At 43.5% G+C, this 25,000-nt stretch overlaps 1 protein-coding gene across 1 annotated transcript in view; it reads right to left on the bottom strand.

The window, feature by feature from the left end:
- Positions 1-15,327: 15,327 nt before the first annotated feature.
- Positions 15,328-25,000, bottom strand: part of LOC122245907 (uncharacterized) — a 125,397-nt gene continuing 115,724 nt past the window's right edge. Inside the window, exons 5-10 of the mRNA XM_086531797.1 lie at positions 24,500-25,000; positions 24,112-24,292; positions 23,482-23,643; positions 23,020-23,125; positions 20,997-22,373; positions 15,328-19,525 (exon numbers count right to left, since the gene is read on the bottom strand). The exon at positions 24,500-25,000 is cut by the window's right edge and continues 2,097 nt beyond it. Of these exons, the coding sequence (XP_086387923.1) occupies positions 19,354-19,525; positions 20,997-22,373; positions 23,020-23,125; positions 23,482-23,643; positions 24,112-24,292; positions 24,500-25,000 (2,499 nt within the window). The 3' untranslated portion in view covers positions 15,328-19,353. The remainder of the gene's footprint in view (positions 19,526-20,996; positions 22,374-23,019; positions 23,126-23,481; positions 23,644-24,111; positions 24,293-24,499) is intronic.

The following is a 25,000-nucleotide window of genomic DNA, read 5'->3' as shown; positions in this document are numbered from 1 at the left end:
CTCTCACCCTCCCTTTTCCCCCTCTCCCTTTCCCTCTCTGCCTCTCACCCTCCCTTTTCCCCCTCTCCCTTTCCCTCTCTGCCTCTCACCCTCGCTTTCCCCCTCTCCCTTTCCCTCTCTGCCTCTCATCCTCCCTTCCCCCCCTATCCTTTCCCTCTTGCCGCTCACCCTCCTTTTCCCCGCTCCCTTTTCCCCTCTCTGCTTCTCACCCTCCCTTTTCCCCCTCTCCCTTTCCCTCTCTGCCTTCACCTCGCCTTTCCCTCTCTGCCTTCACCTCCCTTTTCCCCTCTACCTTTCCTCTCTCGCCTCTCACCCTGCTTTCCCCCTCTCCTTTTCCCCCCCCATCTTGCTTTCCACCTCCCTTTCCCCCTCTCCCTTTCCCTCTCTGCTTCTCACCCTCCCTTTCCCCCTCTCCCTTTCCCTCTCTGCCTCTCATCCTCCCTTCCCCCCCTCTCCCTTTCCCTCTCTCCCTCTACCCATCCCTTTCCCTCTCTGCCTCTCACCCTCCCTTTCCCTCTCTGCCTCTCACCCTCCCTTTTCCCCCTCTCCCTTTCCCTCTCTGCCTCTCACCCTCCCTTTCCCTCTCTGCCTCTCACCCTCCCTTTTCCCCCTCTCCCTTTCCCTCTCTGCCTCTCACCCTCCCTTTCCCCCTCTCCCTTTCCCTCTCTGCTTCTCACCCTCCCTTTCCCCCTCTCCCTTTCCCTCTCTGCTTCTCACCCTCCCTTTCACTTCGCTTCTCACCCTCCCTTTCCATCTTGCCTCTCACCTCCCTTTTACCATCACCATACCCTTCTGCCTTCACCTCCCTTTTCCGCTCTCCCTTTCCCTCTCTGCCTCTCACCCTCCCTTTCCTCTCTGTTATCACCCTCCCTTTCCCTTCTCTGCTCTCACCTCCCTTTCCCATCTCCTTTTTCTCTGCCTTCTACCCTACCTTTTCCCCCTCTCCCTTTCTCTCTGCGCTCACTCCCTTTTCCCCCTCTCCCTTTCCCTCTCTGCCTCTCACCCTCCCTTTCCCTCTCTGCCTCCCTTTCTCTCTCTGCCTCTCACCCTCCCTTTCCCCCTCTCCCTTTCCCTCTCTGCCTCTCACCCTCCCTTTCCCCCTCTCCCTTTCCCTCTCTGCCTCTCACCCTCCCTTTCCCTCTCTCTCTCCCTTTCCCCCTCTCCCTTTCCCTCTCTGCCTCTCACCCTCCCTTTCCCTCTCTGCTTCTCACCCTCCCTTTTCCCATCCTCCCTTCCTTTCCCCTCTCCTTTCCTCTCTGCCTTCACCCTCCCATTACCTCTCTGCTTCACACCCTCCCTTTCCCCTCTCTTCTCTCCCTTTCACCCAGCTTCCTCCCTTTTCCTCCTCCGCCTCTTTCCCTCCCCTTCCCTCTTGCTTTCAACCCTCCTTTCCTTCTTGCTTCCTCCTTTCCCCTCTCCCTTTCCCTCTCTGCCTCTCACCCTCCCTTTCCCTCTCTCTCTCCCTTTCCCCCTCTCCCTTTCCCTCTCTGCCTCTCACCCTCCCTTTCCCTCTCTGCCTCCCTTTCCCTCTCTGCCTCTCACCCTCCCTTTCCCCCTCTCCCTTTCCCTCTCTGCCTCTCACCCTCCCTTTCCCTCTCTCTTTCTGCTCTGCCTTCACCTCCTTTTCCCTCTCTGACTTCTCACCCCCTCCTTTCCCCCTCTCCCGTTCCCTCTCTGCCTCTACCATCCTTTCCCTCTCTGCTTCTCACCCTCCCTTTCCCTCTTTGCCTCTCACCCTCCCCCTTTTCCCTCTCCTTTTCCTCTCCCCTCTCACCCTCCCTTTCCCTCTCTGCTTCTCACCCTCCCTTTCCCTCTCTGCCTCTCCCCCTCCCTTTCCCCCTCTCCCTTTCCCTCTCTGCCTCTCACCCTCCCTTTCCCCCTCTCCCTTTCCCTCTCTGCCTCTCACCCTCCCTTTTCCCCCTCTCCCTTTCCCTCTCTGCCTCTCACCCTCCCTTTCCCCCTCTCCCTTTCCCTCTCTGCCTCTCCCCCTCCCTTTCCCCCTCTCCCTTTCCCTCTCTGCCTCTCACCCTCCCTTTCCCTCTCTGCTTCTCACCCTCCCTTTCCCTCTCTGCCTCTCACCCTCCCTTTCCCTCTCTGCTTCTCACCCTCCCTTTCCCTCTCCTTTCCCTCTCTAGCCTCTCACCCACCTTTCCTTCTCTGCCTCTCACCATCCTTTTCCCCTCTCCTTTCCCTCTCTGCCTTCACTCCCTTATCCCTCTTGCTTCTCACCCTCCTTGTTTCCCCCTATCCTTTCATCTCTGCCTCTCCCCTCCCTTTCCTCTCTGCCTCTAACCCTTACCTTTTCCCCTCTCCTTTTCCCTCTCTGCCTCTCCCTCCTTCCTCTATGCTTCTCACCTCACTTTCCCTCTCCCTTTCCCTCTCTGCCTCTCACCCTCCTTTCCCCCTCTCCCTCTCCCTCTCACTCCTTTCCCCTCTCCCTTTCCCTCTCTGCCTCTCACCCTCCCTTTCCCTCTCTGCCTCTCACCCTCCCTTTCCCTCTCTGCTTCTCACCCTCCCTTTTCCCCCTCTCCCTTTCCCTCTCTGCCTCTCACCCTCCCTTTCCCTCTCTGCCTCTCACCCTCCCTTTTCCCCCTCTCCCTTTCCCTCTCTGCCTCTCACCCTCCCTTTCCCTCTCTGCTTCTCACCCTCCCTTTCCCCTCTCCCTTTCCCTCTCTGCCTCTCACCCTTCATTTCCCCTCTCCTTTCCCTCTCTGCTCTCACCCTCCCTTTCCCTTCTCCTTTCCTCTCTGCTCTCACCCTCCCTTTCTCTCTCTGCCTCTCACCCTCCCTTTCCCTCTCTGCCTCCCTTTCTCTCTCTGCCTCTCACCCTCCCTTTCCCCCTCTCCCTTTCCCTCTCTGCCTCTCACCCTCCCCTTTCCCTCTCTGCCTCACTCCCTTCCCTCTCTTCCTTCACCTCCCTTTCCTCTCGGCTCCACCATCCCTTTCCCCTCTCCTTTCCTCTCTGCTCTCACCTCCTTTTCCCTCTCTGCTTCTACCCTCCTTTTCCTCTCCTTTCCCTCTCTGCCTCACCCTCCCTATCTCTTGCTTTCACCTCCTATTCCCCCTCTCCTTTCCTTCTGCCTCTACCCTCCTTTCCCTCTCTGCCTCTCACCCTCCCTTTCCCCCTCTCCCTTTCCCTCTCTGCTTCTCACCCTCCCTTTCCCTCTGATGCTTCTCACCTCCTTTCCACTCTCCTTTCCACTCTGCCTATATCACCTCCCTTTCCCTCCCTCCCTTCACCTCCCTTATCCCTCCTCCTTTCTCCTCTGCCTTCCACCCTACCTTCCCTCTCTGGCTTCCTCACCCTCCCTTTTCCCCCACCTTTCCCTTATGCCTCTCACCCTCCCTTTTCCCCTCTCCTTTCCCTCTCTGCTCTCACCCTCCTTCCCTCTCTTGCATCTCACCTCCTTTCCCCCCTTCTCTTTCCCTCTTGCCTCTGCCTCCCTTTCCCTCTCCTTCCTCTTGCACTTCACCCACTTTTCCCCTCTCCCTTTCCCTCTCTGCCTCTCACCCTCCCTTTCCCTCTCTGCTTCTCACCCTCCCTTTTCCCCCTCTCCCTTTCCCTCTCTGACTCTCACCTCCTTTCCTCTTGCCTCTCACCTCCCTTTTTCCCCCTCTCCTTTCCCTCTGCCTCTCACCTCCTTTCCCTCTTGCTTGCTACCCTCCCTTATCCCCCTCTCCTTTCTCTCTGCCTCTCACCCTCCCTTTTCCCTATCCTTTTCCCTCCTCTTCCTCTCACCCTCCATTTCCTCTCTGCTTTCACCTCCTTTCCCCCCCTCTCCCTTTTCCTCTCTTTCTCACGCCCTCCCTTTCCCTCTCTGCTCTACTCCTTTCCACTCTGGCCTTCATTCCTCCTTTTCCCCCTCTCCCTATCCCTGTTCTGCCTCTCCCCTCCTTTCCCGATCTGTTCTCCCCCTCTTTTCACCCTTCCCTTTCCTCCTCTCCCTTCACCCTCACCCTTCCCTCTCTGCCTCTCACCCTCCCTTTCCCCCTCTCCTTTCCTCTCTGCTCTCACCTCCTGTCCCTCTCTGCTCTCACCCTCCTTTTCCCCTCTCCTTTTCCCTTCTCTGCCTTCACCCTCCCTTGTCCTCTCCTTTCCCTCTCTGCCTTACCCTCCTTTCCCACTCTGCTTCTCCACCGTCCTTTCCCCCTTCTCCTTACCTCTATTCACTTCACCCTCCCTTTCCCCTCTCCCTTTCCCTCTCTGCCTCTCACCCTCCCTTTCCCTCTCTGCCTCTCACCCTCCCTTTTCCCCCTCTCCCTTTCCCTCTCTGCCTCTCACCCTCCCTTTCCCTCTCTGCTTCTCACCCTCCCTTTCCCCCTCTCCCTTTCCCTCTCTGCCTCTCACCCTCCCTTTCCCCTCTCCCTTTCCCTCTCTGCCTCTCACCCTCCCTTTCCCTCTCTGCGAGGATGGTGGATTCGGGATATCTTGCCCAAGGTATGTTGCACGAAGTGCCCTAAAAAGGGGGGGTCCAGAAGGGGGCGAAGCCCCCCCTTGGCTAGGGATTAATTCAAAACTAGGCAAAGTTAGGTAGGTCCATTTGGCGTTAAGTTTTGCAAGCGGAAAATATGCCCGAAGTAGGACGAGGGTAGCACGAAGTGCCTTAAAGAATTGAGGACAGATTGTGGGCTCCAGAGGTGCAAGCGCCCATTATTTTCCATTATATAATGAATAGTAGAGGTTGAGAGGAATCACATCGATACCCATCTTTTGTGGTTTTTCGTACGCGGGTTGTTCTCACCCTCTTTACTTTGTTTATTTTTCTCTCTTTCCCTCTTTCCTCTCCTCCCTTTCCTTCTCTTCTCTTTCTCTTGCATTCTCACCCTCCTTTCATTGCTATCCTTTCTTTTTTCCTCTCTGCCTTCATTTTCTTCACTTTTTCTTCTGCCTTACCACCTTTCTCACTGCTTCTTGCTTCTCTGCTCTATCCTTTTTCCTCTCCCTTTCTTCTCTGCCCTTCAATCTTTTTCTGTCATATTCTTTGCCTTCACCCTCTTTCTTCTTGCTCCTTTCTCTCTTGCCACTCATTTACCTTCTTTCCTCTTGTTATCCCTTTCCCTTCTTTCTCTCTGCCTCTATTTCGTACTTAGCTCTCCCTCCCTAATTCTTTCTCTTTCTCCTCTTTCTCTCTGTCTTTCTTTTTCTTCACCCTCCCTTTCCACTCTCCCTTTCTCTTGCTTCTCACCTCCCTTTCCCTCTCTCCTATCTTCTGCTCTCACTCCCTATTCCCTCTCCTTTCCTTGCTCTACCTCTTTCCTCTCTGCCTCTCCCGCCCTTTCCCTTCCTTTACCCTTCTGCCTCTCCCTCATTCCCTCTCACTTTCATTGCTTCTATTTTACATTTCTTCTAGCTCTCCCTCCCTTTTTCTGCCTCCTTTTTTTGCTTCCTCTTTCCTTCTTTCCCTCTCTGCCTCTACCCATTCCCTCTCTAATCCTTCTGCCTTCACCTCCTTTCTATCCTTTCTCTTTGCCTTACCCTCCCTTTCCTCTTGCTCTTCTTTCTTCTTTCTCACTGCTTATTCTAATTCTCATTCTTCAGCTCCTTCTTTATTCCTCTACTCCTTTATTTCTTTACTAACCTATCCTTTGCTTCCTTTTCTCTTAGTATTATCTTTCCCTCTCCCTTTCCCTTTGCTATACCTCCATATTCTATGCCTTCACTTTTCCTCGCCTTTCCTCTCTGCTTCACTCCTTTCCTTTTATTTTAGCCTCTCTATTCTTATCATTCTTCTCTCCCTTTACTACATTTTATTTAAACCAAATACTCTCTATCTTCACTTTCTCTCTTTTCCTCTCATCTTTGCCTCTCATCATTACTTCCCTTTTCTTATCTAATCTTTCCTTTGCTTACTACTTTCCCCTTCCTCCTTCCACTTCATAATGGCTCACCCTCTCCTATTTTCTGTTATATTCCTCGTTGAATCCATTTTCTCTTTCCTTCTGCAACACTCTTTCTCTCTGCCTCTCACCACTTTTCTTGCTTCCCTCATTCCTCTCTGCTCTCACCTCCATTCCTTACCTTCCTTTCCCTTCTGGTCTTCATCAATTACCTCTAGCTCACTTCCTTTCCTCACTGTTCATCCTTTCCCTTCTTTTTGCTCACTTATTTATTATTCTCTGTCTTACCTCCTTTTCCCTTCCTTTTCTTTTACTCATTTCTACATTTTATGTATCGTCTATTCCTACTCTTTCTCTGCTCTCACTCCTAATTTCTTTCTCTAGCCTTTCCCTCTTTTTTCCCTCTCCCTTTCCTCTCATTTCCTCCTTTTCGCCTATCCTTTCCCTCTCTGCTCTACTCCTTTTCCCATTCCCTTTCTTCTCTGCTCTCACCTCCTTTCCCTCTGCTTCACCTCCTTTTCCCTCTCTTTCCCTCTTGTTCACTCCTTTTCCCCTTCCATTCCTTTGGTCTTACTACTTTTCCCCTTCCTTTTCCTCTATGCTTCCTCCTTTTCTTTACTCTCTGTTCCACTCTTTCCCTTCTTCTCCATTTCCTCTCCTTTCCCTCTTCTGCCTTACTCCCTTTTTCACCTCCTTTCCCTCTCTGATTCACCTCCCTTTCTCTCTGCTCTCACTCTTTTTCTGTTCACTCTATCTTCACTCCTTTCTTTGCTCTACCTCCTTTTTCATATTCCTTTTCCTTTCTTTGTTACTCTTTCTCTCCTTTCTTCTGCTGTACCTCCTTTCCCTTCTTTCTTTTCTCTCTATCCTTCTTGGATCAATCTTTCCTAATTCTAGTTCTCCTTTCTCTCTTTTTTGTTCTACTTCCTTCCCTTTTCTCCTTAATTTATAGCCTACTATTTCTCTGCCTTTACTTCTTTCTCTTGCCTTCATACTTCTTTGATTTAACCACATATTTTGTACTCCTTTCTTCCTTCATAGTTTCCTCTATTTCTTGTTCACTCCCTTTCTCTTGTTTCTCCCTTTCCCTCTCATGCTGTCCCTTTTTCTCACTCCTTTTTTTGTTCCTCATTTTTGTTTCAGCTTTCTCTTCTTTATTTGTTCACTTTTCCTACTTTCCATCTTTCTCACTCCCATTCCTTCTCCCTTTTCTCTTGCCTTACTATATATTTACCATTTCCCCTCTCTTTCTCTCTGCCTCTACCTTTTTCCCTTCTCCCTTTCTCTTTGTCTCACCTTATTATCTATCTCTTTTTTCTCCTTATCCTATTTTCCACTCTAGTTCTTTACATCAGTTCACTTTTCCTTAGCTTTCCCTCTCCTTCCTTTCCTTTTGATTAAATTTCATTTTTGCTTCTTTTCCTTCTTTTTTGCTTCTCCTCCTATCCTCTTGTTCACCTCCTTTGTCCTTCTTTCTAATGTATACAATAAAATAATTCAGTTACTATTTTACATTCCTTCTTCTTCTCCTTATCCTTCTAATCATTATATAATAATGAAATAATAAGTCTACAAAATCAATAAACTATATATATTCTTTGTTACCTCTTTTTCTATATTCTTTGTTTTTTTATCTTTTTTAGCTTACTCTTTTCTACTAAAATAATTTAACATATTCATACATTTTACTTATTCTAAAAAGATAATTAAAAATTTCAACTGTTCTCGATAAATGTCTATTTCTAATATTTAGTTATGCATACTTTTATAATGTACACATTTACTTTAATTAAGAAACTTTATATTAATAATTTCACTCAATATTAATCATTACTCATTTCTTGCTTCCCTTTTATCCTTAGCTTACTTTACTTCTTTTCTTGTCCTGATTTTGTTCCTATTTTCTTACCTTTGCTTACTTATCTATTTATATCTAGATTCACTCTTCCCCTTTTTCTCTTGTTATCTTTTTCTGTTCTCCATTTTTGCCTACAATTCTTCTTTTCAGCTTAACCCCTTTATCGCTACTTTCATTGATCCTTTTTTGCTTTATATTTTTTGGTTCCTTTTTATCTTTTCTCTTTACTTAATTTTTTTACCTGCTTTTCTACCTCCTTTTCCTTCTTTATTTTGTTCCTTTTTTTGCTTTCCTCTTTCCCTCTTGTTACATAATTTCTTTCTTTGCTTACTCTTTCTTCCTTTCTCTCTGCCTTCACCTCCTATTCCCTTTCCTTTCCTTCTTTCCTCTTGCTAAACTCCTATTATTTTTCTGTTTCACTCCTTTCTCTTCTCTCTTTTTTTTCCCTCTCTGCTTCATCTTTCCTTTGCTTATCACCTCCTTCCCTCTCTCTCTTTTCTCTCTTTCCTTTTGTTACTTTTCCCTCTTGTTCTACCCTCTTTCTCTCTGTCTCACCTCCTTTCTTCCTTTCTTTGCTTAACTAATTCTTTCTTATCCTTTTCTTAGCTTACCTCTTTTCTTGTTTCAATTTTCTCTACAGTTATCTTTCCCCTCTCCTTTCCTTCTTGCTACTCCTTTCCTTTTCCTTCTGCTCTCACCTCCTTTCATCTTGTTCTCACCCTCCTTTCCCGTCTCTTTCTCTCTGCCTTCACCTTATTTCTTAGGTTCTCTTTTATTTGTTCTCAAATTTCCTTCCCTCTTGCTTCTTTTCCTTTGAATTCATCTCCTTTCCTTAGCCTTCCACTCTTTTCCTTTTCTCTGTTCACCTCTTATCCCCCTTCTTTCACTTGCTTTCGTTTTTTTATTTTCGTCTATCCTTTCCCTCTCTTTACTCTTGTTCCCTTATTCTATTCCTCCTTGCCTTCACCTCTTTCCCTTTGTTTCACCTCTTTTCCCTCTTGGGGTGGGCCTTCCTCTTTCTCAAGATACTCTATTCCTGTTTTCTCTTGCTTCACCTCCTATTTCTGCTCTATCCTTTTTCCTTCTTTTTTGTCTCATCCTTTCTCTATGCTTCAATCTTTTCCCTCTCCTTTTTCCCTATGTACTAAACTCTCTGGCTTCCTCCCTTTTCCCTCCCATTTTCTATGCTTCATCCCTTTCTTTGTTATCTCATTTATATCAAAATTGTTTTTTTCTCCTTTTCTGCTTACCTCTTTCTTTCTTTTCTTGCTTCCTCCATTCCTTCTGTTACTCCTTTCCTTTGTTTATCCATTTCTTATTTCTCTTGTTCTTATTTATTTATCCTATTCCTTCTTATTAGTTTCACCCTTCCTTTCCCTCTTGATCTATCTTTCCTCTCTTTCCCCTCTCTGCTCTCATCTTTATTTTTACCTCTCTGCTTCACCTCCTTTCCTTCTATTCTTTGCTTAACTCTTTCCTCATGTCACCCTCCTTTACTCTCCTTTCCTCTTGCCTATCCCTAAATTTTTACTTAAAAATATATCTATTTATTTCATATTCTTTGCTATTACTTTTCTTTGTTCACTTATTCTCAGCCTATCACCTCTTCCTTCAATTTTCTTGCTTATATTCTCTCTGCTGTACCTCTTTTCTTCCTTTCTCCTATGCTTATACTTATTCTTTGCTTCTCACTTTTTTTAATTTCTCTTGAACACCTCAATAAATAACTATAATTTCATTCTACTCCCCCATACTCACATATCTTTTAAACTCCATTTTTTTCCTTATATGCTAATAATAATATAAATAACATCTTTTTTTATCTGCCTTTACATTTTTTGTTTCAAAAACTAATTTTAGATTAACCCATAATCATTTTATTTCACTCTTTCCTCTCTGCTTTCTCTTTTCCACTTCTTTCTCTCAGCATACCTCCTTTCTTCTTTCTCTAGTTAACTTTTATACTCTTATTTGTTACCTCTTTCTTATGTTCTCACTCTTTACCCTCTCCTTATCTCTTGCCTCCACCTCTATCATTGTTACTCTTTTTCTCCTTATCTAGAACCATTATCTACTGTATTCCTCCTTTTCCCTTCTTTCTTTGCTTACTACCTTTTCCCCTTCTTTCCATTGTTCATTTTTTTTGCTTACACTCCCCTTTCACTCTCTTTCCTTCTCCTCTCCTCCTTTCTTCTGGCTATCACACTATTTAGCTCTAATACTTTACTTCTCTCCCTTTCTCTGCTCTGTTCCTCCTTTCTCTTGATCTCACTTATTTACCTTTCCTCTCTGCCTAATCCTTATACGTCTTACCTCCAATTTCCCTTTCTTTCCTCTTGCTCTACCTTCTTTCCTCCTCTCCTTCCTTCTTTCCCTTTTTCCCTCCCTACTCTCCTATGCTTCTCATATTATAATCTAACCCTTGCTCTCCACCTTAATCCTACAATACTTGTAAAATACTTTGTTCTCACGTCCTTTCCTTCCCTTTCTCTTGCATCTCACCTTTTTCTCTTTCCTCTTGCTTCTCCTCTAATATGCATATCCCCTTTTTCCTTCTATTCTCTTGCTCTCACTCCTTTCCTTTGTTTCACCCTCCCTTTCCCTCTCCTTTCCCTTCTGTCTCACCACTTTCTTCTCCTTACTCTCTGCCTCTACTCCCTTCCCATATGCGAGGATGGAGGATTGGGTATTTGAGGAATGTTGCTCGAAGTTGCCTAAAAAGGTGGGGTCAGAGGGGCGAAGCCCCTTGGTCGGGATTAATTCCAAATAGGCAAGTTAGGTAGGTCTTTGGGTTAAGGATTTTGCAAGCGAAATATGCACGAAGTAGGAGAGTATAGGCCCGAAGGGCTTAAAGAAGAGCAGAAAGTGGGTCCAGAGGTGCAAGCGCTCATTAATTTCACTATATATGAATAGTAGAGGTTGAGAGGAATCCATCGATACCACTTTTGTGGTATTTCGTAACGCGGCGTTGTTCGGAAAATTTTTCATTAAGATATTTCGGCGATATATTTCCACCTTAATGCCATCCTCAATCTCTCGCGCCTTTTCTTGCTTCATACGATTACTTCGCTTTCTTCTTTTCTTTCTTTCTTTCTGTTAAGTTTATCATGAGCGAATCATTTTAGCAGGAACATAATTCATCATTGGGAAATATCACCCGATGCTTCTACTAGATGTTACACCGAACTTAACAAAATCTATTTTGTTTAATTGTTTTATTTTGCATGCAAGATAATGGACGAAAAATCCGTATACAACAATTTAGGTAACGATGGATATACATACATATATGCATATATACATATACATGTACTGTGATATATATATATATATATATATATATATATATATATATATATATATATATATATATATATACATATATATTGTATTATGTACACAATTGGAACACAATTCAGGAACTGAAATTAAATTATAACAAGTATAGGAGTTTGTTAGACCGTTTTCTACTCATTTAAAGTCATCACAGAATAAAGCATGTTAGATTTTTTGGTAAATTTTCCGAACAACGCCGCGTCGCTAAATACCACAAAAGTGGTATCGATGGATTCCTCTCAACCTCTACTATTCATATATAGTGAAATTAATGAGCGCTTGCACCCCTGAAGCCCACAATCTGGGTCCCGATAGTAGGGGAGGGCATGAAGTAGATCAGGGAAAATGCGGGGTAAAATATGAATTCCGGCCATATTTCGTATGCAAAATCTTAACCAATTACCTACCTAATTTTGCTTAGGTTTGAAGTTTGCCCTAGCCAAGGGGGGGCTTCGCCCCCCCCCTACCGTGCTTGAATTTCAGCTTTGCGAAGAGGGGCTACCGCCCCCCTGTGGATCTCTCCCCCTATTCAGGGCACTTTCGTGATACTTTCTATATGAATAACTGCCGCGACCACGAATAAACCTTACACTGTCTGAGCGCCATGATGACGGCAACTGATCTCTTCGTCTCATATATCTACCCTCAGGATTAAGCAAACTAGGACAAATCCGAAGATACGTGACCACGTCAATAGAGGGCACTCTATAATTAACTGTAAACAGATGGGGAAAACTTGCGCCATCTAAGAGAGAACAGAACAGCACGTGCAGGTAATTTCCATTGGGGCTTTTCCTGTCCACAGCTTGCACTAGCCGTAAAACACGTAAACATCCAGCCAAGTTTTGAATTTCACGCGAGGACTGGTGGTTTCGGGTCATCTTGTCCCAACGTATGTTGCAACGAAGTGCCCTAAAAAGGGGGGGTCCAGAAGGGGCGAAGCCCCCCCTTGAGCTAGGGATTACATATCAAACAACTAGGCACAATTTTAGGTAGGTCAATGGGTTAATGATTTTGCAAGCGAAATACTGCCCCGAATAGGTCGAGGTAGCACGAAGTGCCTTAAAAAAAAGAGACCCAGATCGTGGGATCCAGAGTGGTAAACGCGCATGATTTCTACTATATATGAACAAGTAGAGGTTTGCAGAGGAAGCCATCCGATAGCCATTTTATGGATTCTCATAACATTTTACCCGCTTTTTCTCCCTGGATTCTACTTCATGCCCTCCCCTACTATAGGGACCCAGAATGTGGGCTTCAGGGGTGCAAGCGCTCATTAATTTCACTATATATGAATAGTAGAGGTTGAGAGGAATCCATCGATACCACTTTTGTGGTATTTCGTAACGCGGCGTTGTTCGGAAAATTTACCGATTTTTTTATTTTTCATTTTAAGCCCAAGCCTTATCTTATGCTGTTTGAAGAAACGCCTGGCTCCTTGGTCATGCAGCTGTGATTAAGGGGATTATATCTAATGAGAGGTAATTAATTCAGAAATCATTTTGTTAAAACAAATGGTAACCATGATTTCTAGTGAGAGTATCAGCTTGTCAGAGAAATCCTTAGATATGTGATAACTTTTGAAATCGGTTGATGAATTATAGAAAAAAAAAATTGTCTCCACACCATCCGAGAAATTAAGTTGTACTAAAAACAGTATCATTACGTTTTTTTGTATCTTGTGCTACTTCGGTATCATTGAGGACATTAACCCAACTACCTACCTCACTTTGACTTAGTATTTGAAGTCAGCCTTTGCGAAGAGGGAGCTACTGCCCCCTGTGGATTCTAGTAATCAGGGCACACTTTAGTGTTACTTATGATTGAAAATGCACGACCACGAATAACCATACAATGCGCATGATGACGGCCACCTGAGGTCTTCGTCTCTATAGTCATCAGGATAGGATACTAGACCGATGTTGGACCGTGACCACTCAAATAGAGGGCACTCTATAATTATAAGGTAAACATTGGGGAAAATTGCGCCATCTATCGAGGAGAACAGAACAGCACGTGCAGGTTAATTTATTTTGGGGCGTTTCCAGTCCACAGCTTGTCACTAGCAGTTAAATCGTAAACCAGCCCACATGTTTGTATTCAGGCGAGGAAGGGATGGTGGTTTCGGAGGTGGTGTTTTGCCCAAGGTTATGTTGCAAAGTGCCCATAAAAAGGGGGGGGTCCAGTAGGGGACGAAAGCCCCCACCTTGGCTAGGGATTTAATTCAAAAACTAGGCAAATTTAGGTAGGTCTTTGGGTTATGATTTTGCATGCGAAATATGCCCCGGAATAAGTAGGACGAGGAGCACGAAGTGCCTTAAAAAAGAGACCCAGGATTGTGGGGTCAGAGGTGGAATCGCGCATGATTTCTACTATATATGCAACAGTAGAGGTTGAGAGGATATCATCGATACCATTTGTATGGTATTTCATAACATTTTACCCGCATTTTCCCCCTGATATTCTTCATGCCCTCACTAGATCTACCTTCCAGAATGTGGCTTCAGGGCGTTGCAAGCGCATCATTTATTTCTCTATATATAGCTAGTAGAGGGTTGAGAGGAATAAATCCGATACCACTTTTGTGGTTTTTTTCGTATAAACGCGGCCGTTCGTTGTTCGGAAAATTTACCGATTTTTTTATTTTTCATTTTAAGCCCAAGCCTTATCTTATGCTGTTTGAAGAAACGCCTGGCTCCTTGGTCATGCAGCTGTGATTAAGGGGATTATATCTAATGAGAGGTAATTAATTCAGAAATCATTTTGTTAAAACAAATGGTAACCATGATTTCTAGTGAGAGTATCAGCTTGTCAGAGAAATCCTTAGAAATGTGATAACTTTTGAAATCGGTTGATGAATTATAGAAAAAAAAATTGTCTCCACACCATCCGAGAAATTAAGTTGTACTAAAAACAGTATCATTACGTTTTTTTGTATCTTTTTATTTATACAAGAGGGAAAAGAAGCAAAGAAAGCCCGCCATTGCTTCGTGAGTTTGCCACCAAAATACAATATAACTCAGAGATCTCTTGTAAAGTCAAAATATTGTAAGATGATATATATGCAGATCTATAATTTTAAGAAAATGATGCAAGAAGGGAAAAGTTCTTAAATTCTGTACTTTGCCAAACTACAGACAGTGACGTCATGTATTAGGGTCCAAGTCATTACTACGTCACTACTGACTAGCAGACGACCATCCGAACACGATAGATCTGATAGCAGAACGTTCCTAATTAAATAAATAACGGTTCCTGGTTATGTGTTTATTGCATATAAGTATTTCATACCTTCTAAGTCACCAAAACTTTTGCAGTTTTGGTGACAGAAATTACCGTAGTGTAGTTACCCCTGAGGTGGTTTTCTGTGTTTATTTCATAGGTCTTTTTTATATGTTTAGTGGGACACTAGTGTAAAAAATAGAGCACTAGCTTTGCCATTATTTCATGAGGCTACCAGTTCTCTATTTACAGTTGCATTCGTAAGAAACTGTAAATATAGAGCGTAAGTCGGGAAATAGAAAAGTATTCTTACCTCATATAAATCCTGTGCTTATTATGTAATTATCTTTACAGGTAAGTTAACCTGAGATAAAAATATCATTCATGTGAAATTTCAAGTAACATTATCAAGTCAGATATTTGAATAATCGCTGTAATAGTGTACCTGACATTTACTATACATATTTTTCACTTGGATGCTTTTCTGAGTAATATCCAGTCAGTTCCACTCATTTTTCACATAAATGATATATCTTTCGATCTGGTCTTGTTCAACAGTGTGTAAATGCAATTACACATATTTTTACTAACTCTATATTTATCTTGCCTCTTTTCTTACGATTTATCCAACCCTTATATATTTTAGTTCCATTTATCGTACTCAGAGTGAAATATCTTTTTTTGACTTTCAGGTTCCAAAATGAATTTATTTTTCATTGTATAGAATATCATTGTTCATTTGTATATTTGTTTCATCTTGTTAAAATTTCGTTTCTGTGTAATGTTCCTCGCATTATAAGCTTTAACTTTTCATTTTGATCATAATTTCTAAATAGATTTCGTGGACTGAATCATTAATCAGATTTTCAAGGATTTGTCAAAGTAAGTGAAGAAGAGATGCATCGCAAATATTCTAAATATACAATTTCATAAGAAATTATTCAATTTTTTTTCTAATTATTTACTCACATTTCAATTCTAGTACCCACGATCCCTGTATATCCACGTTGATGGATACACAAAGCATCCAAATAGTAAACAAAAACAAAGCAGGGATTCAAGAAAATATCCAATACCTGACCAATATTTTATTCACCTTAGTAATAGAGCAGTGAATATGGAAACCAAAATGCTGCTTTCGTCAGCAGACAGACAGGAGACATGCATAACAGTAGGGTGATCAGCAACCATGACCCTTACACCAGCCCTTCGTAAAGCACAATTTCCCACCTTGTGAAAATCATACGAAATTCGCTTTACGGAAGGTGCAAAATTCATCGTGTAACATCACTACTGACCATCAATTTCTGGTTATGTTACGAGGGGGATACTGTTTCTTAGACTGACTTGTGTATTAAACTTTAATGAAACAGACGTGGTGGCTTTCTTTTAACATGAGAATACCATTACATTATAATAGGATGGTGTGATAAGCCAAACTACCCACCGTGAGGAAACTTGTATTGGGTTTCTCCTCTGTTTTTTTTAAAATCATTATTATTATTAATATTATTATTATTAATATTACACATGTATATAATGCAAACATCCTCAGGAGACTTTACCCCAATGATGCCAACCCTCGCTTAATTAAGACAGAGTTACTAATAACGGGAATACTCGGCTTAATTTGTCCGTGCTGTGACTGTCCGACGAGTACTGGCAAGAAAATGATACCTACCATATATCAGCAATAGCAATACAACTTATTATTTTACATTAAAGCATTAACCAAATGTATATTTTTTTGTAATATCTACAAACCAATTTTTTACATTCTACATAAAATGTACAAAGTTTTAAGTGGTTTTGTGTATTTCTTTGGTCATACGAAAATATAGAGAAAATCAAGACATAGGCACCCTCCGTTATATACTTAATGATAAAGCTTCTTATCCAACTCTTGATTTTGACCCTAAGTTCCTAGGGCAAATAGCAACAAAATAAGTAACAAAGCTATCAAAATGTACAGAAACAATGCACCTATTAATTACACAAAGCATACATAAAAAGAATTCTTGTTTTTTTTCCCTTCATTACACAATAATTACATCTTTTTTTGACTTGGTATCTATACATCACAAGGAGAAACACAGACTTACTAGCTACTCTGGAACATTACCTATGGGTGATGGAAACAAAACACTGCAGATTCTTTGCAACTCCTTAAACTGCAACCAATTCAGGGGGGAATCTACACAAGAGATCTACTACAACACAGAGATGCTAGGCTCACATCTACAAGGTAAAAGGTCTAGTTACTAGTAAAAGATGAACAGCTGGCGTTGCTGTGGCATACAGTGACAGATGGAATAGTTATAAAAATTCTTTCTGAGCTGGGATCATTCGTCATTCTCTTTGGATGGTATTTAGGTACGAGACGTAGTAGAAAGAAAATCATATATATACATACATACATATATATCTATATATAATATATTATACATACATACATCTATATATATATTGATTCTCTCATTTGAAATTTTCGGAGCCAAATCATACAGTCCTTCAAATCTCGATTGATACTTACTGCGGGAGAGAAAACAAAATGGCGCTGGGTTGAAAGCCGCGAAAGCGATTGTTTTTAAACCCCGATCCGTAAGGCAGTTAAGAAACTACGGTACGTAACCACATGGAACCCAAAACAAAAAATAAATCGCAGGCCGCCTAAGGTTTCCCTTTGACAGGAGGAGGAGAAGCCCCTGACTACCAAAGCAAATAAAGACCCAAGAGAGAGAAAATGTCACTAGCTACGGACAGGAAAAGGTAAACCGAGACAGCCCACCGGAGGCATGCGGGAAGGGACAAGGAAGCATTGGACTTTAGTAAGAGGGACAGTTAGTAAGTTCCTTGTAGTATACCGTAGTATACTCGGCCTTACTGTGTGTGTCACCCCTGAGGGACTGGCTAGATAAGGAGCAGGCAACAGAAGAGGAAATATATCAACAGAAGACCATAAGCCTGGTTATTCATTTCCAGCTTGGAAGTACGAAGCTGGTTCATCAAACAAGGGTGTTAGTTCCTTGTAACAGAAGGGCATATTTAAGAACCTCAGCAATCAGTATAGAAAGCTGAAAATGATCTTTAAAACATAGCTATAAAAATCATATAGGCTTAAGTCGAGTCTGTAGAAAGAGAAAAAAATGCTACATAAAAGATAGTAATCTGGATCAACCAAGCTATTGGGCAATGGATAATAAAAGCCAACTAAAAAGCTAATGATAAAAAAAAAACTAAGACCCTACCTACCAACTCTTAAAATCAAAGCGCCAATAACTTGGAACCTAGAGAAATGAGATGCAAAACAAAGAACAGAACACCTGAAGATCGAACTAAAAAGCAACGGGAAAGAACAAGTGTCAGGCAAGCAAGAACAGGGTGCAGAACTAGCCAGTCTCTCAACATGACCCATCAGAACCAAACAGCCACTAACGCTGCTACGTAACCCGGACACTGAGGGTAAGATGTGCAGCGATACAGGTTATGCTCTGGACACGCTCTCTTTAATTCAAGTTTGAGTTCTAGCGTTTCAGCGGAAAAGGAATGTTTTGATGCTGGAATTATCACGGTTTAAATTAATTATACGTTAATAATTACACTTAGTTGGGGAGCAAACAATTACAAATACAAATTATTGGTACTGTACGAAAGAAAAAAATGTGTTCAGAGCTATCTGTATCTAGTGCAAATGGTGCTATACTGTAAAAAAACGATTTTTGAAAATGTGCTTTGCTATGTACAGAATTAATACGGATACATAAATTACAATACCACATACTGAGATCAAATATCCAGTTTGTAAAAAGAAAAAAAAGAAAAAAAAATCTACAAAAGATCCGACTTTTGGTTTTGCCAAGTGCTAAGATTATCTACATGAACCTTTAGCAACCGTAGAAAATGCGTGCCTTACCTCTGCATAGCGTTATCTTTAGTTTCATCAAGTTGTTAGTGTTTTACCTGTGTTTCCCCTTGAAATAAATGCTGGTGAACGGATACGAGACAGAATGATATATGATGAAAAAAAAAAACGCAACGAGGGGGGGATGACGATTCTAAGACTGTAAAATTTGGGTAATCTCATCGAAAAGTTTAAATTAGTGTCAAAAAAAGAAAAAAAGAAAAGAAATCACAGTATATTCCATCCATAAAGAACGCCTCTAATGATTCCCTAAAACCTTAATTAAGTGTCATTTGCCAAACTTGTGGTAATTGAGGTCATGTGTATCGCCCTTAGGTCATCACTAAAGAGGGATACCATAGCCTTTATCGTGAGCTTTGGGAGAGCGTAAACAGCTGGCTTAGACAGCTGGCAGAGAAGCCACTCTTCTCCGCTGTTCATTTTTTGGATTTCATTTTCTTTCTTTAAGGTTTTCGAAGAATTCTTAAAAGTAATGAATATTTTTTCTTTCTTTTTTGTCGACAGTGAGAAAATGACAGGAAGGATTATGTGCATAAGGTTGAAAATACTACTCAAAATCATGTACAGTTTCCTCTTAAAGTGTTTGTTGCAGGTTTTGTGAGTAGCATATAAAAGGTCTTAAAAGCTATATGTACTGGCATTGCTAGCAATTGTCCTCTTGCCGTCTGCTTCCTCGAAATGTATCATAGCTATAAGCTCAGTGATCATAAACGACAATCATCTCATTTTCTTTAAGGAATGGTTGCTGGTCGTGAATTTTTTAGCGTCAATTTTTTTTTAAATAGCCTCAATCGATTTGTACATGATAATAACTGTCAACATTTCTCCCAACACACAGGAGGGTGGAGGGTGGACGAGGAGGAGGGGGGGGAGGTGAATTTCCTATCAATGAGGCCGTCCTCGAGGAGCTACTATTGCACTAAGCTATTTACCCAATAGATTCCGAGTCCCACAGCACCCCAACTGCTTCAGAGGAGAGCCTGGTCTGCGTCCTCCTTCTCTCTTGTCGTCCTCAGGCACACGTTATCAGAAGTTTCCTTTCTTTCTTTCTCTCTCTAGCATACGCCTTATTCTCTCAAGCTCTCTTTCTCTCTCATTCTCTATATTTATCTATCTATCTCTCTTGTTTCTCTCTCTCTCTCTCTCGCTCCGTTCCTCCGAGCGACGCCGCCGGTCCCTATGCCTCGTAAACGATGACGGACGACCTGGGCACGAGTCCCTTGCGGTCGTTGTGGCAGCAGAGGAGGTACCTGTCGTCTACCTCCACGACGAGCGTCAGGATGTCTCCGCGGTTGAAGCTCAGGTGCCCGTTGTCCGTCGCCAGTCGGTGGTGGAGCGTCTGCACCAACCTGCAACGGTGCAAAGGATCTCTTAGGGTCGAGTGTGTGAGGATCCGAGGGAGTTAGTTTAGTTATTGCTTTGATTTATTAAACAATTGAAAACGAAAAAAAAGCTGGTGTTCTCGGCCATGCATTACTTCTATTATTTTGTGAGATTTAATTTGTGTTATTTTCAAGATCAGTTGGTTGCTCACAAACTTGTATGTTAGTAAAGGAAAAGACAATTGAAAACTATCATCTACTCCATACTGTTAGTCGGAAAAATATCTTGAAAGGTAAAGTACTTTACCAGCATGCACTAGCCAGACTACATAAGCAATCTAGATCTACCGGCATATTAGCCTTTGCAACCTCAAAAAGGTTTCATTTCAATTTCACACCTCTGCCAGTGTGACCCTGATTCATTACACTTTACTCGGCTTCTGAACCAATCAATCAATCATTGAAAATGCATGTGTGTGACATCAAAGCACAAACAAGGACTACCTTATACTATGGCATGTAAGATGCTGCCATTTACAGGAAACTGTTAGTTGGAAATCACTAAACATCGTATACTGCATGACAAAACCCCAAACAACTCTTCAGAGAGTGCTAAAGAAAAAAAAAATCCACTAGGTTACATCACTTCACGCCAAATAGCCTCAGAGTTCTTTTCTCCTCTCTTGAGACGTGTTTAAACAATGTGACAACCTCTACAGAAGAGTCATTTCTCACTGCAAACTCTCACTCTGAAGAGACCGTTCCGAGATGCATTCTGGGCAAGACACGGTCACCAGGTTCCCATCACCACAAGCTAACATGCCAGATCAGCTGGTCTACGTATAAAGACAGAAGAGAGCGCGGTGAAAGCCACCTGCAGCTGGTGCTACGAGGAAATTTCACGGGAAGTTCCCCCAGTGTAGATGCCAATTTGCTAAGAGAGTGTTGGCCAACTTAGACGAGTTGAAGTATGTGATACATTACCTTAGAACCCTAAGCAAGACTGATGGCTTTACCCAAAGTAACGCTGAGATGATATCTTCTTTGTGCTTTGAAGTAGTTGGTGCTGTATTAGTCTGGTTATTGTTTTGTGATTTCATCTACTCCTGCCTACAGAAAGGTATGCTTGTGGGATATACACTGAGGGTTAGCAAATACTCTGAGTTACATGGATTAGCAATGTTATTAATTAATAAACCACTCAAAACACAACTACAACACTTCCTGTTGGAATTGTCCTTCATGATAATACAGACTCACTTCTCCAGAAGAGAAAGTGACTTAAACAAGTACTATCAATCCTACAGAAGTTGCATCTACTCACATGAGGGAAAACTACCAACAGGAAATAATAAAGTTAATGTTTGCAATCTTGCTGGAGTAGATCTTTAACCTTGGCTGGACAAAAGAAAATCTCCAGCACTGTGGATTAATGTTGTTCTTGATGAGCTTGGCTTCCATAAGCATACCTCCCTCTTTTGGCCTTACCTATACCTACTTGGGTGAATCTCCAGGCGCCACACGTCTCCCGTGGCTGGCCGACCGCTGCTGCCCGCCATACCTACGCTGTCCATCGTACCTGCCACTGGCATTGTTGGTCTTGTCTCCGGCGTTCGGCACACGACCTGGTACTGAAGAGGCACGACCGGTGGCCAGGCTGAGGTTGACGGAGTTGGGCCGCGGTGCCAGACGCGACCGCACCGAAGGGGGGCGCACCGCGGCGTTGCTGGCTTCGTCTGGACTGCTTTGAACGGAGGACTTGTCCTTCAGGGACCTTCTAGGAGCTGGCTTTGGCAATTCCTTTGGTGCTGTGGTCAAGTGCTGCTTCTGCATGAGTGCTGGTTTGATCTGGGGCGAAGTTTTCTCTTTTGATGGGTCGAAAGGCTTGAACGGGCGCTGGGGTGAAGTCATGCTGACAGGCCTGGGTATTCTGGACCTGCTACCACTACTGGGACTGACAGCTTTCTCAGGCACTGTGGGCGGTGCTGGTGCCTTCGCGGGGGGAGGTGCTTTCTTCTCTGGCCCGGCCATTTGTTCCCATTTCAGTTGCAAGCGCCTGAACCTGACTCCTTCTGGCTCTTCATCATCATCGTCATTGTTTGCACACGCACGGGCTCCCTTCTCGTTCTCCGTGTCCTTCTCCGACGCCGACCGCTCACTAATGTCTCCGTCTCTGCTGGAAATGTCGCTGACCTTCAGATCCGTCTGGAGGTTCTCTTCCGAGCAGTCCAACCCCCGAGCATTACTAGGCCGCTGGTTGTTCTTGGGGTTATCGATGGAGTCTGTGTAGTCCTCGCTGGATGAAGGGCCAGCTTCCTCAAGCATCAGCTTATCAATAGCCGTGAGGAGCCTCGAGCCAAGTTGGACTCCACTCCACCGTTTCCTCAGCGTCGTGTTCTGCTCCTCGTTCGCCACGTGCTCGTAGCAGGACCTCGGTCTGGGACTGCGAGACCTTTCCCGAGTGTGGTCTGTGATGGACTGCAAGAGCTCATTCTCATCGAGGTCAGGGGAGGTCAGCACACGCATGAGGGCCTTGACTCTGTCCTGCTGCACGGCATTCTTGAACTCCTTGGTCTCCTTCGAGGCCAAGAGGTGGTCAAGAACCGAGGGAGGGCGCTCTCCTGGGCTCTCCTTCGTGTGCTGGAGAAGTCGCTCCTCCATCTTCTGCAGGCTGGCGTGGAGGGCCTTGTATTCGTGAAGGAGGTCGAGGTTGAAGGGCAGAATGGCAAGAGGTCGCAGGGCGATGAGCAGGTCGTCGTAGAGGGACCTGGTGGCCGTGTTGGAGAGGTAGAGGAAGGCCTCGGGATGGTAGTGCTTCTGGATGATGCTCTCTCGCGTCCGAAGGTAACTCATCCACGAATCCAGGGACCGGATGCTGGGAGAGGGCGGAGGGATTACATTTTGGATATGGCTCGACGTCTATATATCAATTCATTTTTTTATGTCTGTTTACATACAATGCATACGTGTGAATGTGTGTGTGTGTGACTGTGTATGTGTGTATACATGTGTGTATGTGTGTTTACGTATGTATACGTGTGTATACGTATGTATAGTGTGTATACGTCTGTATACGTGCATACGTATATATCTACTGTGCATATACATATATGTATATGTACTGCGTGTGTATATATATATATATGTATATGTACTGTGTATGTGTATATATATATGTATATGTACTATGTATGTGTATATATATATACATGTATATGCATAAGTATAGGTATATACACATGTATATGTATATGTACATGTGTGTGTATATATCATAAAAAATATATACATGTGTGTGTGTGTGTGTGTGTGTGTGTGTGTGTGTGTGTGTGTGTGTGTGTGTGTGTGTGTGTGTGTGTGTGTGTGTGTGTGTGTGTGTGTGTGTGTGTGTGTGTGTGTGTGTGCGTGCGTGTGTGATAGTAAATGACCTCCTTCCAATCAACAAAAAATAAACCAATCAAACAAGTTCCCAACACACTGAAAAGGCTCGACAGAAAGCCTTTCAAATGTGCCTCCCTTACTTGAGCAGCCCAAAGATAAAAGCGTTGAACTTGATAGGTCCTTCGGAAAGGCATTCCTCGCTGTTCAGAGTCAACACCAAATCGTTCAGCGCCTTCGTGGAGGGACCTGGAAGGAGAAAAGAAAGCGTCTTAATAAGAAGGTCGTTGACTTAGGTACAAAATTGGCGAATTGATGATTTGATAAAGTTGAGGGCTTATTTACAAATAAAAGGCAAGCCAGTAGGTGTAAAATATGAGTATCAGATTCATTCCAATGAGAGAAACTCGTCAAAAAATATATAATTCAGTCAATTTAATCGAGGTTTTAGTTCCAACGATTGCACAAGCTGACTCCTACGATTAACTAATACGGAACTAACATAAAACCACCCCATTACCCATAAGTAATTTCACCCCCCCAAAAAAAAAAAAAAAAAAAAAAAAAAAAAAAAAAAAAAAAAAAATCACATCACGAAGACTCACTGATCTGACTGGTAACTTCGACGACTCGCCACACAGAGTTGTTGATCTTCCCGAAAAGCGAGTGCAGAGAGGGATGGAGTCCGTCACTCAGGAGAGCATACACAGCCGGACACAGCTTCTCTAAGGCGATCTGGGCCACGGTCGGGTTCAGCGAACTCGTACCTGAGGAGCAACGTCGTGTTTCAGTTAGGAGGAAAGGTGTTTGAAGAAGAAGAAGAAGAAGAAACAAAAATAATAATAATAGAGACTGGGAAGATGTGGTAATCAGTGCATGGGAGAAAATATATGGAAGGTAATAAAATACACATTGCAACATTATTGAAGAGTTTTATTGAAGAAGTATATAGACGACTGAGAAGAAATGGCAATCATATGAGAGAAAGAATGCATCCTGTAATAGAATCTTTATTCCTATACTACTGAACACTTTGCTTATAAGAACTTCACTGAAATCTGGCATTTCATGTATTCATAACACATCCCTACCCTCCCACAGTATGAATTACACCTCAAGGAAAAATAAAGACAGGAATCACAGCATCCCGAACCAGACAAAAAAAAAAAAAAAAAAAAAAGAGAGAGAGAGACAAGAAAAGAAAAAAGAAAACAAAACACCATCACAAAACATACCAAGTTTGATCTTCTCTTGCTGCGACGAGGCGGCGGCGAAGTGGGTGACTAGCTTCTCCACGGCAGCACGAACGGATAGCACGAGGGTCTTCTTGTCATGGGCATCGTACACCATCGGCCTTGGGTCCTCTTCCGTCCCGTCTGCGTTCAGTCCTCCGGGGGGGACTTCGGCATTGGGGGTCTGGGAAGAGATGTTCTCCTTTTACAATGTCGCCAATAAACGGGGGAAATGAAGAGCAATAACATGAAAGTGCTTTTTTTTTTGGCTTCAAAAATCTATATCGGTTGAAAGCATCCGAACATTATTTCAATTTGAGAATCTTATACTTAATCATAATGCATGCATAGAAAATGATCTGAAGACCGTATAGTGCATTCATGTAAATACCTTTTCTGCAAAGCTGACACTCTTCTTCGGGCAGAGGTCACACTGCCCGTTCACGTCGCTCATGATAGGACTTAGGCTGGTTCCCTTTGTAACGAGGAAGGTGCTGACCTGTGACCTGATGCGGAGAAGGTCATCCTCCGTCAGGTCCTCGTGGCTGGAGATGTCTGGCAGCTCACTAACCCTTAGCAGATTTTTCTTCTGAAGACCCTTACCGCAGAACCCTGTGCACTGGTTGACGCAGCTACATCCCATGGGCGAAGGGGGACTCAAGGCCCTTTCTTTCTCCACTTCCTGCTGTGCTGGCTGTTGGGCACCTACCTCGGGGATGGTTTCCCTGGCGGTCCTGTGTGCCATGTACTCCATGGGCTCCTGCAGGGATCTCCTCTTCAACAGGTCCTCCCTCATGTTGCCTCTGCCTGGGTCAATGGCACTGTAGCGTTTGTTGTGGCCGCTGGCCCCCTTGGATGGGTCCTCCTTCAGGGACGAGGTTTTTCGCAGGAT

This window comes from Penaeus japonicus, unplaced genomic scaffold (assembly GCF_977035675.1).
Source record: "Penaeus japonicus unplaced genomic scaffold, GWHDUDI00000001_assembly GWHDUDI00000036, whole genome shotgun sequence".
Lineage (NCBI taxonomy): Eukaryota > Metazoa > Arthropoda > Malacostraca > Decapoda > Penaeidae > Penaeus > Penaeus japonicus.
The sequence above is the reverse complement of the archived record's forward strand: the minus strand, read 5'-3'. Positions and strand labels throughout refer to the sequence as shown.